The sequence below is a fragment of the Sminthopsis crassicaudata genome, chromosome 2, assembly GCF_048593235.1.
Source record: "Sminthopsis crassicaudata isolate SCR6 chromosome 2, ASM4859323v1, whole genome shotgun sequence".
NCBI lineage: Eukaryota > Metazoa > Chordata > Mammalia > Dasyuromorphia > Dasyuridae > Sminthopsis > Sminthopsis crassicaudata.
In genome coordinates this window covers 295,982,511-295,998,114 of record NC_133618.1, presented here as the reverse complement: position 1 = coordinate 295,998,114, position 15,604 = coordinate 295,982,511, and the positions used below count along the sequence as shown (strand labels likewise).

Genomic DNA, 15,604 nt, shown 5'->3' with positions numbered 1-15,604 from the left:
ACTATATTTGAAATCAGAGGATATGGGTTCAAAGCCTGGATCTGATATATATTCTATTTAAATCCTTCTAAAAAGGAAGGATATAATATATAAGTTATCACTTCTGTCTTGCCACTGGCCTTTAATGATTAAAAAAAGCGTGAGACTGATGACTATACAACTCTGTCATTGTCCTTTTTGTAACTGAAGAACAAACAACAAAAACAATAATGTTTACATAAAAAAGTATAATGTAGGAATAATTATTTAAGAATAAAGAATTTGAGGACAGAGAGATTATTTTCAACTGGGAAGATAAGGGTAATCTTTATAAATAAGGTGATACCTGAGTTGGAACTTGGAAGGGAGAAAAGGATTTCAATAAGTGTTGAATTAGTATATTACAAAAATGGAAGGTATCTTTAGGACTTCTAAAGGATGAAGTAAAAAAAAAAATAGCTAATAGTCATTTTGGCTGAAAAATCAAATACCTGAAGGAGAGTTGGGCAAAATTAAGAAAAAAGTAATTAACACATGGACCCTGAAGGAAGAGAAAAAGTCAACAGGCAGCGATGAGAGAGTGTATTCTAGTCAAGAAGGATAATTATCTCACTGTAGTTTGTGCTGTCAAACCATACTCTTAGTGCTGTATTCTCTCTTGTATGTTATATTTAAAGAGGGACACTGACAAATTGGAGCACATGCAAAGGTAGAATTGGAGGGGTCCCAATGCCATGTCCCATAAGTATTGGTTGAAGAAATTGAGGTGAATATGGATGAAAAAAAGGCTTAGAGTATACATATTAGCTTTATTCAACTATATGAAGCATGATCATGTGACAAAAAGCTAAGACTGTATTTCTACGACTTTAAGGAGCATAATGAAGATCAAGTAGGTATAAGTAAAAGGGAAGAAGATTTGAGTTCAATATAAAGAACTTTCTAGCAATCATAGAATCTCTCAATGGAACAGATTCTTCTAATATTAGTGAAGTATTGAAAGATACATTACTGTAATTATTCAAGCAAAAGGTAACTAACCAACTATCACAGATATTGCAGATGGAATTATTCTATGGACTCTTACTCTAAGGTCCTTCCAAGTTTTAAGATATTATAATGTGTTAAAATGTCAATCTAACCTGACTTCAATCTCTTATTGGATAGATAAACACACTAAAAGGTCCCTAGCAAAGTCAGTATTTCACTAAACCCACTCCCACAAATAATAATAATAAGGGCTAGCAATAATATTATACTTTAAGGTTTGCAAAGTACTTTATATGTTATTTCACTTGATCCTTGCAACAGCCCTGTAAGGAAGGTATTATCATATGCATTTTATATATGAGAAAATTGAGGCTAATAGAAATTACATGATTTGCCTAGGATCAAATGGCTAGCATTTGGTAGGACACTTGAGCTTAAGTATGACTTGATTAAGATTTCCTGATTCCAAATCTAAAAATCTATCTACTATGCCACCTACTTGCCCTAAGACCAACTTGATGACTCACCACAAGGCAATAAACCTGGATCCAGATCATTATTTCAATGCAAAAATTGCCATTAATAAAAGAAAGATCCAGAAAGACCATCCTGAAAATTCCATCCCTACAATTTAAATGTTTTTGATGAAAGAGAAAATTGTAAAATTTCCACAGTTCTGTTTTAGATTAGCTGTACAACTATTTAGAAAAAAGATAGGGAAGACTTTTAAAAACCAATAAAGTTGCTTGCAATTATCTTAGTCTTGAGAACAAAACATCAAAGGTACACTATTAATTAGTCATTAAAGAAAAATCTATAAAGAGGAGATATAGCAATATTAGATTTCTTCCTGTATAGCTAAAGTTGAGGCTTATGGAAGGGATGGATACTAGTGAAAGTAATTAGTTGGGTTTTTTGGGGTTTTTTTTTTTTTTAATTGTGCCTCAGAACCAAATCTCTAGAATTTCTTATAATAATTACAAAATGAGCTTATGCCCACTTAAAAGAGATCTTGTTCTCAATTTTTAAGAGCCTGTCTGGAATAAATAAATAAACAAACAAACAAACAAACAAACAAATAAATAAATGAGTAAATAAATAAATAAATAAATAGACACATAAGTAAATAAATAAATAAATAAAAAATTTTTAAAAAGAACTTGTCTGAAAGTGAAGAGTCCTAAATAAGAAGATTGATGGGATTACTGGGGAATAAGAAGTGTTGGATGGAAGAAAGAAAATGGTCACAGAGAATGGAGTCTTATAGAATGGCAAGATATTACATTTTGTTGAAAATAATGGGGAAAAGCAGCAGAAATTCTCTCTCTATGACTATCACTGCCCTTTATTTCAACCCAGGAAACTATTTTATGGCTTGATATCATGGGATTTTCTGCAGCCTGTTTTTGTAGATATAGTTTAAACCTAAATGCAGAAGAAAGATTCTTCCATCTGAAGCCTGTTATTTGGACCCTGCTAAGATTACTATAATAATTTAGAGTAGTTTAGATTAATAATGCTTATATAACAGGAACCTGTGCAGCTGTATGGCTTAGCTATTGGCTTTGTTCCTTCTACTCTAGTATTTTAATGCTTTCTGGAGGCTTGCTAAGGTTCAGGGCAATTTTCATGGTCTGGCACTAGAAAAATAGTTGGCAGATGATAGGAATTGGAACAAGACTGTGAATATCTCTCCCTCCCCCCAAAAATAAGTCATAGTGGGAGGTGCTAAAGGTGGTGGAGAGATCCTGAAAACAAATCTTGAAGCAAGGAGGAGATAATTTCTAGATGCCTGGTCTTTCTTTCTTTTAAGGACCAGTACCATATTTTTAATTCCTTATTGGACATTTCCAATGGATAACCAAAAGGTATCTCATTTTACACAAAACTCATTATGTAAGATAGAACTTATTTTATTTCCTCCTAAAAACCTCACCCCCCTCATTCTTATTTTCTTATTTCTATTAAATGTACCTCCATTCTTATGGTCATCTAAATATTCAATACTGAAGTCATCCTCAAATTTTTCCTCTCAATTTTACTCCACTCCCCACCATTTAATCATCTAACTAATATGGACAAGTCTAACTCCTTATTATCTTTTATAGTCATCTTCTTCTCTTCACTTATTCAGCTACCAATTTAATTCAGATTCATCACCTCTCACCTGGAATATTGCAAAGCTTCTTAATTGGTCTACCTGCTTCTATTCTTTCTCTACTTCATTCTTTACACAAGTCTAAGTTATTCCTCCACTCAAAAAGATACAAAGGCTCTCCATTGCCTTTAGAATAAAATAAAAATCCCTCTGTTTAGCATTGAACATCCATCACAATCTGACTCTCACCTCCCTTTCCAGATTTAATACACATAACTACCTTCACACATTCTATTTTCCAACCAAATTGACACATAGGATCTCTAGGAGTATGCTTTACATATAGCTAAAAGATACCTTCAAAATCTTTTAGTCTAACTCCTTTGTTTACAGATAAGGAAATTCAGGAAATTAACTGATTTGCCCAAATTCACCTAAATAATAAACATCAGAAGCAGAATTTGAACATAGATACTCTTCCTCTACCTTCTTCATGCTTTTGCTCAGGCTGTTCCCTAGAAAGCACTACCTTACCTCTACCTTTTAAATTCCTAGTTTCCTTCCATGCTCAGTAAAAAATGCAATTCCTAAAGGATTTCCCTCCTAATCTTCTACCAGTTTCTAATGCCTTTTCCCCCACTAGAAATTTTTTTATGCATTTCATATCTTTTAATGTGTTATTTTTCCTAATAGAATTTAAGTTCCTTGAAGAAACTCTACATTTTGTTTTGCCGCTATATTCCCAGAGCATTAGTATGTATTCCTACAGCATTAGCCCTGAGCTTAATAAATGCTTGCTGATTGGTTGATTAAGGAAACAGTTCCTTAAATGAGCTATGAATCTCTCTGACCATCATGAAAACAGTCACATTATTATCTAATGCTAATTATAATATGACATCTTTCAGGATTTTATAACTCTAACACTTTAATTATTATATATATAGTCACAGACACTAGTTTGTGTCTATAAATATACATATCTGCATATGCTTCTTCAAACAATTGTAGATATTTTATAAAAATGACTATTGATATTTTTTTTCTCCCACAAAAAGTCAGTTATCTCTCAGTGTAAAAATTCAGCCCACCAAAGTGTACCCACTGCCTATTGGGGTGTAAGGTTGGTAGTGTTAACTGATCTCTGATGAGCATTTTTATTACTAATGGGAACTAGCAGCTGAAGTTAAACACATGGAGCTGAAAATAACACCCTGTTTCTAAAAGAAGGATTTTATTTCCATGAAACAGTAATTAATTTAGGTTAACTCCTTCACGCCTGTGTGCCAGTTCAGAGGCATATGTGAAGAAGCTAATGATTCTTTCCAAGATCCAATTTTCATACTTGAGATTCTCAAGTATGCGCTGGTGTAGAGCCTGGCCTTCGGTATGCCTTTGGCAAACAGCATCTATTACCTCTTAGAAAACAGAATGATTAATCCACTAATTGACTATTAGTAACAGATTAGAATTGTCACCATCCTTTAGGAGCTGGCAAATTCTGAAGTCTCAAAATAATTATGGCACCTATAAGTCTGGTATGATTTACATTGTTATTATTATTACAATCATCATCATCATTAGCCAGCCACACCCAGTCCTCTGGCTCAAAGAGCAAGTAAACATCTAAGTCTCACCCTTAGAGAAACAGAAGAAAGAAAGGAAAAAAAAAAAAAAAAAAAAAAAAGGTGTCTCTTGATTTCACAAGAAACAGTTGAAATATTTTCTCTAATCACTGTGAAGAAGTACACAGCTGCTACAGAATCTAATCCAAAGTCCAATAACAAGAGTAGATGAACCCAGGAAAGAACTCTGTCTTGTTTTGGGGGGCTTTTGTAGCATGTGATGGTCTACACATTATGTCAAACAAATTCAATATTAAGGCATAAGTTGGCATCAAACAGTATTCATATTGCCCTAGATAACATTACATTTTAAAACTAAGTCAATATGCTGTCACAGAAATTGTTATATATGAATTAGTGACCCATTTTCTATTTGAGCTTGACAACATTGTTCTAGAGCAGAGATAAGTGACAAAACTCTCTAATATGACAGAACCCAGTTACACTGGAATTGGGAAATGTTTAACAAAATAAATAAAAATACAATAAAGATAATGTTGATTTGTAGTTTTCTAAATCAATATGCAACCCACAAGGATCTGTAGCCTCTTAAGTTTGATACTACTAGTCTGGAGCACTGAGAAATAAAAAAGTGACCTGCCCACCCAGAAGTGGGATTTGAAACAGATTATGAGGCAGCTCTCTATTATCTGACATTACTTCCCCACACAAAATAAATACCGGGTAATTGGAGGGAACAGAAGGATCTACTAAAGGGATTAGGAAAGACTTTATGTAAGAGGCAGCACTTTCTCTGAGTTATGAAGATGAGAAATATAAGAAATATGAGTAGAGTAGGTTTTATATATTATTCAGTTATTTGCTTTCATACATGTGTGTGGTAGGAGGAGGAGAAAGCATAAATATAGTGAGAATAGTACTGGATTTGGAGTAAAAAGATTCTGGTTCAAATGTTGGACTTGACACTAAGGATTTATAAATGATGGAGAAACTTTCCTTCAAGTCCTCCCTACGTCACTAATAGCTGTCTGACTATGGCCAAGTAACTTTCCTAAGCCTCAGTTTCATCATCTCTCTAAAATGGGGGTAGTAATACTTGCATACCATACTTCTGAAAATACTTTGTAAAGGAAACATTCTGTAACCCTTAATTACTACATAAAGGTATTATTATAGACTTAAAATATCCCCAGGGAAAATTATTGGATCTTGTCTTTTCTACCAAAACTCCACTTGTAATGAGCATATGTTAGCTGATAATTTGCATAGCTGGGAAGTATTCCACTAGTTCTCTCTAAATGCTAATCACTTCATTTTCCAACATAATGCTGAAGCATTTTACAAGTAAATATGTTTTATTTATATTAGTAAAACCAGTTTGAGAATATGAGAAAACCTCATCACTATAAATTAAATCAGGCCTTTCAGTAAAACTTCATATCAACCAGAATTACTGTTAAAATAAAATGCTAGATTATAAATGTCCATCTCAAACTTCAGTTAAGTCAGACATTTTTGAGATGCTTGGGTTTAAAGGAATAATTAGTACTGGCTATCTTTTTGTCTTCAGAAATATGCCATAAAATAGGCCATAAGAATCACAGGGGGAAAAAGCAGCCTCACAATTCCTTGAGTATGGATTATTTTACCACTGTATTTTTATTCCTAGAATTACAGTGCCAGACACATAGTAAGTGCTTTAAAATACTAATTAGTTGATTGAATAGATGGATTTTTAATGATTTGTTCCCTTATATAGAAAAATTATTTTTAAAACTGAAAAATATCTCAGAGGTTATCTAAACTTCTCATTTTTACAAAGAAGAAGGAAAGGAAGAAGCATTTATTAAGCACCTATTATGTGTCAGATACAGTGCTAAGCACTTTACAAATATTTTCTCATTTGATACTAACAACAATATTGGAAGGTAGGTACTATTATTATGGCTGTTTTTGTTTTTGTTTTACAATTGAGAAAACTGAAGTAGATAGAGTTCTCAAATCCTGTCCAAGATTATATATCTTCTAAGTGTCTGAGAACAGATTTGAACTCAGCTCTTCCTCACTCCAAATCCAGTGCCCTATCTACTGTGTCAGTTACCTGAAAAAACATGAGATCAAGAAAAAGTAAGTGAAAAAAAAATGGTAGAACCAGTTGAGATTAGTTTCTTACATTTAGGACTCTGGTTTTCTGGATGTTTCATTACAATGAAACATTTCCCAAGTTCAAGATGAGTGCTATTATTTGACAATGAGGTCATTGTCAAATAACTTTTTTTTTTCATTTTTAAAAGAGTTCAAAAACACTCTTTAAAATGCTACATCTCTAGAAAGCTGTGAACATCAATGAAAAAGGCTTTTAGCTGAGCTCCACACAGTTTCCACAGTGATTACTACAGAGATCAGGTGCATCCCTGTAAGGGCAAGCAGTACTCCAGGGCAAATATTTTGAGATTTGTTAAGAGCCAATTCTCTGAACTACTCAGATAAAACATGAATGGATAGCACACTAAGCCAAAAATCTGTGTTCAGCATCAAATTCCAAAGCAAGTTCAATCCCTGGAGGTTGGCCCATTTAAAGAAACTGTCTGTGGTTAATTCTAAAAATAAGACAAGGTCCTAAACTTTAGCAATATAATACTTCAGGAAAAAATGTAGTATTTCAGCACATTAATTGTATGCTTTTATCAGAGAATGTAGTGGAAGAAAACTCTCTTCCGAACGAATAACAATTGGTACTAACCATTAGGCCATTGATGGATTCTTGCTAATGTCTGAGGTCACTTTAAAATTTTGACTATGTACAAACAAGGATGCTTTTAAAAGACAGCCAGAATTATACTAATAATGAAAAATTTGGTAGATACTCTCCTATTAAATTTAATCTTACACCTAAAGAAGATAGGCAATCACTCATATGGTGTGACTTCAAGGATGCTGGGAAGAGTCTTATTCTAAAAGACCTGTCTTTTCTGTTGCTTTAAGAAATCACTTCACTTCTGGAGTTGTGATAAATAAATATTAAACTCACTTTTGTGTGCCCAGCAGCATTATTTAGAGAAAATGTTGTGAGAAGTCTAGCCTCCTGAATATCCCTTTCTCTTCATTCAAGTTAGGCTAATAAATTCTGTGATCTGACTACCCAGGGAACTAAGGCTAATTGGCTTGGCTTCCTATTTACTAAAAGGTAAACATGGAGTCAAGGCCTTTCATATGTGGCTGATGTCTCAGTCATGGGAATCCCCCATAATCTCCTTTGCTAACCAGATAGATACCTTTCAGTTAGAGATGAGGCAAAGCTAATTAAAGTAGCGTTGTTGAATATCCTTTACATACTATTGTTAAATAAACTTCTTTTTGTTGATTATTAAAAATATATTTCATTCTAAGATAGGACCAAAATTTCTGGGAATCCGCCTGAGTCAGGTTCAGATCATTACAAAAGTATTTCTTGAAATGTGACATTACTAAACTTCCAGGATCATGAACACAGTACATCTGTTGTAGCATTAGTAACTATGTAGGATAAGGTCATAAAATTAAATTACTCAATTAAAACATAATGTGCCACTAAAAGTTCTTCCTGGATTCTGGATGTGGAGAATTAAAAAGTTGTCAAGGTAATAAGTAATTGAGACAGAGGTCTGACAGTACTTACACGAAAGACCTGCTCCACTCTTGCAATACTTTTCCCAAAGATAGTTCCAAGCTGGTCTCCAATTCCCGCCAATAAGAAGCCAAAGAGTGGAATTCCAAAGATGGCATACAATATACAAAAGATTTTGCCTCCTTCGGTGCTTGGAGCAATATTTCCATATCCTAGTGTTTTAATAGAAAAAGAGAAGGAAGCATAAGGCATAGGAGAAATCAAATTAAAGAACAAAATAGTCGGTTTTATTCTCTTTGTCCAGAATTCTACATCCTTCATTTTAAGAACTTCAGAAATTACTACTGCCATTTAAAATATTGAAACAAAATAAATCATAAGACAATATAGATGATCTCAATAATTTTTCTTCCTTATTTTATTTACAAACACAATATCATAGAATACTAGTTTTAGAGTAAGGAATATCTTATTTGGCATCATGAGCAATGTACTTCACTTCTCTTCTTAGTTTCCTCCTCTGCAATTGTAGTCATTATGAAAGCTTAAATGACTTTTTAAAACTCAGACATTGATATAGGGAATTTTCAATGAAGAAATATTTTCTTGCCATTATAAATCAACACTAAGTAGTAGGAAAAAGATGACTGGGGGTTCAGCAACCTATATAGAACCATAACAGTATATGTTAAAGATTGGACTCAAACCAAGGTCTTCCTGACTCTGACTCTATCCTCTAACCTACATTGCCTCTCTGGGAGACTTAAGATTCAAAAGAGATAATGTAAAATATTTTACAGATCTTAAAATTCTTAATTAAATGTCAACTATTATTATGTGTTAATCCTATAAACTAGATGCATGAAGGAACATAATTAGTTCTAGATTTGGTGAATTTGTGGTTTTACTTCTTTAGTTAGCCTACTTTGTGCTTTAGTTATAAAAACTTGCCCATTTAAGGAATTTTTTTAAACCTACAAAAGAATAGTTTCTAACCAAGATACTTAACCTTTTATGTCCTGGAACCCTGTGGCAATATGATGAAGCCCATGGACTCCTCAGAATACTATTTTTAAATGCATTTTTAAAATACAGGATTACAATGAACATGAAATAGATGTGACATAAAGTTATGATTGTTCCTATCTATATTCAGAGACCACCTTTGAAATCTATCCAACGATCCAAAGTTTACATAGATTCAGAAGATTCCTGTCAATCATATAAGTTGTACAGCAAGGAATGAACCATGAGAAAAATGAGCATTTTGACTTTTAAAGCATTAAATGTTTGGTAAATCCCTGTTAAAAGCTCAGTTACAACAAATGTACTATTTAGAAATATTTTGTATAAACTGTAAATATAATGTACCATAAAATGCTACCTCTCAAAATATAAAAGATCACAAACTCCTTGAGAGCAAGGACTGTCTTTAATTGATTCAATTTGAAAAGCATACATCAAGTACCCAACTATAACCAAAGTACTTACAAGATATTTTACCATATGCAGAGATGAAGAAATTGGGGTCCTTCCCCTTAAGGAACAACAAATATTGTAGAGACAGACAAGACAGGTATGTGCTGTCTCCTCCATTAGAATTAGAGCTTCTTTTGAATAGGAGCTGTCTTGCTTTTCTATTTATATCATCAATGCTTAGTCCAATGATTTTACATGGAGTAACCTAACAAATCCTTAATCCTTCATTCCAAAGCAAAAATCTAGGACTGCAAAATAAAAAGCAGTAAGTTGATGACTAAGGACTCAATTGTCTTTCTTGTCTTTATATTTCTAATGCTTTGCACAGAACCTTGCACATGACAGATGTGTCATAAATATTTAATGTTAAATTGAGTAAGAACTTCATTTGTGAAAAGTCCAAATATTCATCTGTTTACATAGTAGGTATCAAATAACTATTTATAAGGAATTTAGCACAGTGCTTACCACATAGTAGGTGCTATATAAATTTTATTTCCATCTTTTCTTTCCCCCTTTGTTCTAATATTAGTGATCTCAAGGATTAACACTGCAAATCCATCTTTATAATCAGCAGAAGTGCCATGAATGCACCATCATACTCAATTAATATTTGTTGATTTGAAATAGAATGGAAGTGAGAAAAAAGTATTGCTGATGGAAAAGGAATTTGGAATGTAGAACATTTTTAGATATGTTAAACTAGTTTATTTCATTTTTTAAAAAAGAAAGAAAGCAGGAAAGCACATCATCTAATCCAGTATCTCTCATTGTGTAAATGGGTCCTCAGGGAAGTTAGGTGATTTACAAAAAGTCACAAGATAGTAAAAATCAGAGGAGAATTTGAACCCAGAATGTTAGATTCTTTGATACTTTCTATCATACCATGCTAGTATTGCCAGTATGTTATTGTTCTTTTATCTTTTTGGAGAGAAATCTGGAATTATGCACAAAGAGTTATTAAATTACTTATACTCTTTGATTCAGCAATATCATTACTTGGTCTATTGGCAAAGATAAATGGAGGGGAGGGGAAGAGAAAAGAACTATATGTTCTCTTTAGAGTGACAAAGAATTGGAAATTGCAAAGATATTAATCAGTTGGGGAATGACTAAAAAAGTTGTGGTTTATGATTGTGATAGAATACTACTGTACTATAAAAATAACGAGTTCAATGATTTTAGAAAAACGTAAAAACACTTGCACCAAATAATGAAGGGTGAAATGAGCAGAACCAAGAGAACATTGTATACAGTAACAATAATATTGTTTTAAGAATGACTGAGCAAAGAAGTTATTTTGACTATAATAAGTACCCAAATTAATTATAAAGGACACATAAAGAGATGCTATCTGTCTCCAGAGAAAGAAATGATAAATAAAAGTATGTAGAGAGTAATTTTACTCATATTTATGCTTGTATATTTACTCAAATATATACTTATATATGCATATATATGTCTGATAGTAGCCATTTCTAGTACAGGAGGAGGAAAAATATTTATATTATAATTTTGTTATATATTTGAGAGGAATAACAAGTTATGCATAGTAGATTTACAGTTCCATAAGCAATCATCTTTTTTACAATACCATGTTATGGAAATTTTTATTTTGTTCCATAAATTAAGAATAAATTTTTAAAAATAATCATTGTCATTTCTCAGTGACTATCTGTCATCATAGAATTCTGACATTAAAAAAAAGAGTTAAGGCGAACAATTCAACATTTTGGCAATGTCTGAAGATGTCTAGCTCATTACACCCATAGAGTCCATACAGGAATCATGAACTACTGTTGATTCCCTTATGACACCATTGATCACTACACTGATCACTGATTGCAGTCCTGAAAGCTTTCAATGTTTCTTTTATACAATTGTGATCATACTGAGAATATCATCCTTATTTTGCTTATTTTGATCTGCCTCAGTTTTTTAGTTTTTCCAAATTTCTCTGAATTCTTCCTGACTATATTTCTCATGGTAAAAATTCCATTAATTATTCTATTAACCCAGCTGATATCTGTGGCTATCATATATTGCATATGTTGCTAGACTAAAGCTGAAGAGATACCAATAGATATTGCTAGACTGAGGCTGAATAGATTCTTCCTCTGAATTACGCAAATATAAGTGGGAAATGTGATTTCATCACTATTAGGTACTCCTAGTATGGTAAATCCCTTCCCCAACACAAATCACAGTATCTTCATATTTAGTAGGAAATTACCTAAGGTTAAGCAGCATGCCCAAGATCATAGTTAATATGTTATAGTATCAGAAATATTTGAACTTAGATATTCCCAACTTCATGCTCAGCATTCTATCTTCATATAACACTGTTATCTTCTTTTAGTAAATTGAATTATTCATTTCAGAGTGAGTTATTTAATGTGAATAAATGCTTGATTGTGAGCCTAATTATCAGCATGTCAGTCTCATAGCTAAATCTGATATTAGAGGTTTGCAAAATTACTCCTCCACTCATTAACTGATATCTCTTCTTCTGTAGGGGTTGGCTCATTTGGCTATTTCATTGTCAACTTTCCAATCAGAATTATTAAAATCTTTTATCATAAATTATCTGAATTAAAGTTTCCATTTCTTAAGCAGAGTTTCAGAGTCTTCATAATTGTTCCATGTTTTACGATTTTTTTCAAATTAGTCATAAGTTCTGCACTGTTTCTTTTCTAAATTATTTTTGAAAATATCCTTCAAAAGTATGGACTGAAAAAAAAGTATGGACTGAAAGCCCCTTTAGAAGGATCCTATTTAAATATAAATAATACCATAAATAAGATAGTAAACAACTTACATATTTTGATTTGGCCCAGTCAAATCTGAATCTGAAATTTTCTCTTAATTTAGCAGTAGGATTCTGAGAGTAAAATTATCCCCAGAATCATTCTGCTAATTAAAGGAAATTTTCAGATCCCCCTGTCCCATAAGTGTCTGATAATTTTGTTTGAATATATATATATGATTTTCAGTCTAAATATGTCATTAAGAGACCAAGTGCAGACACATGCAAATACACTCAAGCTCTGAATGCCCTAAATGGATGGCTCAAGAGAAACACATACTACATTCTAGGTTCTAAATAAAGATCTCCCCCACCTTCTGAATAGAGAAGTCCCAATTGACTGAAGTCTACAAGTGTTAAATGTAAAGGAAAAAATATTGATCTGGTGTTCACTGTATTTTTGGCTTGCTAAACAACTGCAGCTTAGAAACAATTCAACAAAATTTAACTTTATAGTCTTTATCTCTTAGCCAAAAATCAATCATGAACCTTGATTGTCCACAAGGATCTGATTGACCAAAGGAGAATGGGGAGGGGGGGGAGGAAAGAATTGATAAATACAAGGGAAATAACTCTTTTTAGTTTATGTCCTTTTTATCTTCCTAAAAGCTTGAATCTTACCTCCTACATTAGTTGACATATGTCAAGGATGATGATAATGTTTATAACACAATTTTTAGAGAATAAGGAGATACTTGAAATGTTTTTGCTTGGTGGCTCCAAATTCTAGCTAATTTATTTACCTAACACTATTCTGCTCATTTAAGGTTGTCTTTAAGTAAAATCTCTTGAATCATTAATTTTGAACAAAATTAAGTTTGTCCAAAAGAACTAGAAGAATGAGTAATTTTGTCATTTGAGGTTTATCTGTCTTTCTGGTAACCATCTTTGTGAAACAAGCTTCCAAAGGAGTAGCACAAATTAGGAATTTGGTTTTTATGTGATTATTTGGATAATGTGAGAGAATCCATTATGATTTTCTATCTTTGTGACTTTGTAATACGTCTGAATGTACTATCCATTTGCATGTGAGCCAACCAGAAGTGTCTCATTCTAGAATCAAATTATAACTAGTGATTTTGATGCTCTGGGAAAGCTGCATAAAATACGGGCTCAGATCACAACTTTTTAAAACAAATGTAAGTGAGTAGAAATGAAGAGTAACCCAGAATATTGATCCCCAAGTGTGAAGGGCAAAGGACACCATTATTGAGGTGGTAATTTCCAAGAGAGCAATGAAAAGGGTGTGATTGTGGGAGAATCTCTACCTTGATGAAATATGATATCTGGAATTTTTTAAAGAATTATGAGAAAATAAATTATTTCTACCTTTCTGAAAGTATAGAAGTACTGTCAGCACCCTCTAAATTTCAGTATTCTGTTTCAAACATAGTAACCTCCCTCCTGGTTATGATTCAGCCAAGAATCCATTATTGTAAAATATAGAGAAAATCATATATGTAAAATTTAATTTAAAAAATTAATGATATTTTTCCAGTCATCTTATTTTGCTGCTATGAAGCAAGTGTATTAGATAAGTGACTTTGTCTTTTAGTCACTTCAGCAAGGAAAGTGCTGACCATCTTTTGCCAATGGAAAATAAAAAAAAAAAACCCTTATTGTAATCAAATGAGTATATAACACAATTACTTTATGCCAAAAGCAGAATCATTTTCATGTCAGCCAGTAGTTTAGTACTTTCATGATCCAATAGGGAAAGTATTGCATTTGGATCGAGAATACCTGTTTTTGACTCCTAGCTCTGTCTGTGAGAATTCTCCCTCATTTATTAGCAAATGAATTGACTTTAAAAGTTGAACTGAGGACATATTTTATCCATTTGCTTTGAGCAGCAAAATGAGTATTTAAATTTCTATTATTCTAAAATGAAATAACTTTTGGTTGGTTAAAATTAAAATCAAAAATAAATATGAAGGGGCAATACAAAGTCACGAAAACAGAGAATTCTAAGAGAAATATTTCAGAGTCCAAATAAAATCACAGGCTATTTTGAACAAGTTACATATCTACTGATTTTATAGTTCCCATACTTCAATACAGAAAGATAGCAAATTACAACATGACAAAGAGTAAACTAAAAAGTAAACAAATGCCTTAAGTCACCTAAATATAAGGATTATGGTCTACTTCAGAACTATGTACCCCTTGTATAGAAAGAAAAACTATTTGATTAGTATGGAGGTGGAGCCAAGATGACTTGATTAGGATTAGGGTTAGATTGGAGGTAGCAACCTAGCCAAACTCTTCCATCATTCCCCTCCAAACAACTTTAAAATCATACTTCAAGTACAATTTTGAAGTTGCAAAACCAACAAAAAGTCAGATGAGACATTTTTCCAACTTAAGATGTTGGCAAGAGAAATCTAACAACGGGAGAGGCTAGCCCAGAGCACATAGGGTGGCAACACTAGCAGGGGGCCTTGAAGACCCACCTTTCCTCAGATCACAACATCTTGCTCTGAAAACAGCCACACACAAAAGCCTGAAGCTTGGGACAGTCTCTCCAACACCAAGAAGAGCAGAACTCAAGTTTAATATAAAATTCAAAATCAAGAAGAAGACTGAAAAAGAAGCAAATAACAAAAAAAACAAAAAAACAAAAAAGGAATTTGCTCAAAAAAGCTACTATGGTAGCAGGCAAGACTAAGATACAAACTCAGAAGAAGACATTAAATGGAAATAGCTACAAGCTAAGCCTCAAAGAAAATTGCTAAATGTACCCAAGTCCAACAAGAATTTGTGAAATCAGTAAAGAAAAAGATAGGAGTGACTGATAGAAAATTGAGAAAAGAAATGAGAGCAATACAAGAAAATTATCAAAGGAGAATTAACAGTTTGGTAAAAGAGACACAAAAATTTATTAAAGAAAACAAATCTTTAAAGAGCAGAATAAGCCAAAGGGAAAAGGAAGTACAAAAATTTCACTGAAGAAAAGAATTCCTTAGAAAGCAAAATTGTCCAAGTGAAAAAAGAGGTACAAAAGCTCATTGAAGAAAATAATTCCTTAAAAATTATAATTGGGCAAGTGGGAAATTAAT

The 15,604-nt window shown here is 32.5% G+C and overlaps 1 protein-coding gene across 4 annotated transcripts in view; it reads right to left on the bottom strand.

Moving 5' to 3' along the window:
• KCNK10 (potassium two pore domain channel subfamily K member 10) overlaps positions 1-15,604 on the bottom strand; it is a 170,331-nt gene that overhangs the window by 53,024 nt on the left and 101,703 nt on the right. For all 4 annotated transcript variants that reach the window (XM_074289811.1, XM_074289810.1, XM_074289809.1 and 1 more), the window contains exon 4: positions 8,312-8,472. In XM_074289811.1, coding sequence (XP_074145912.1) covers positions 8,312-8,472 — 161 coding nt within the window. The remainder of the gene's footprint in view (positions 1-8,311; positions 8,473-15,604) is intronic.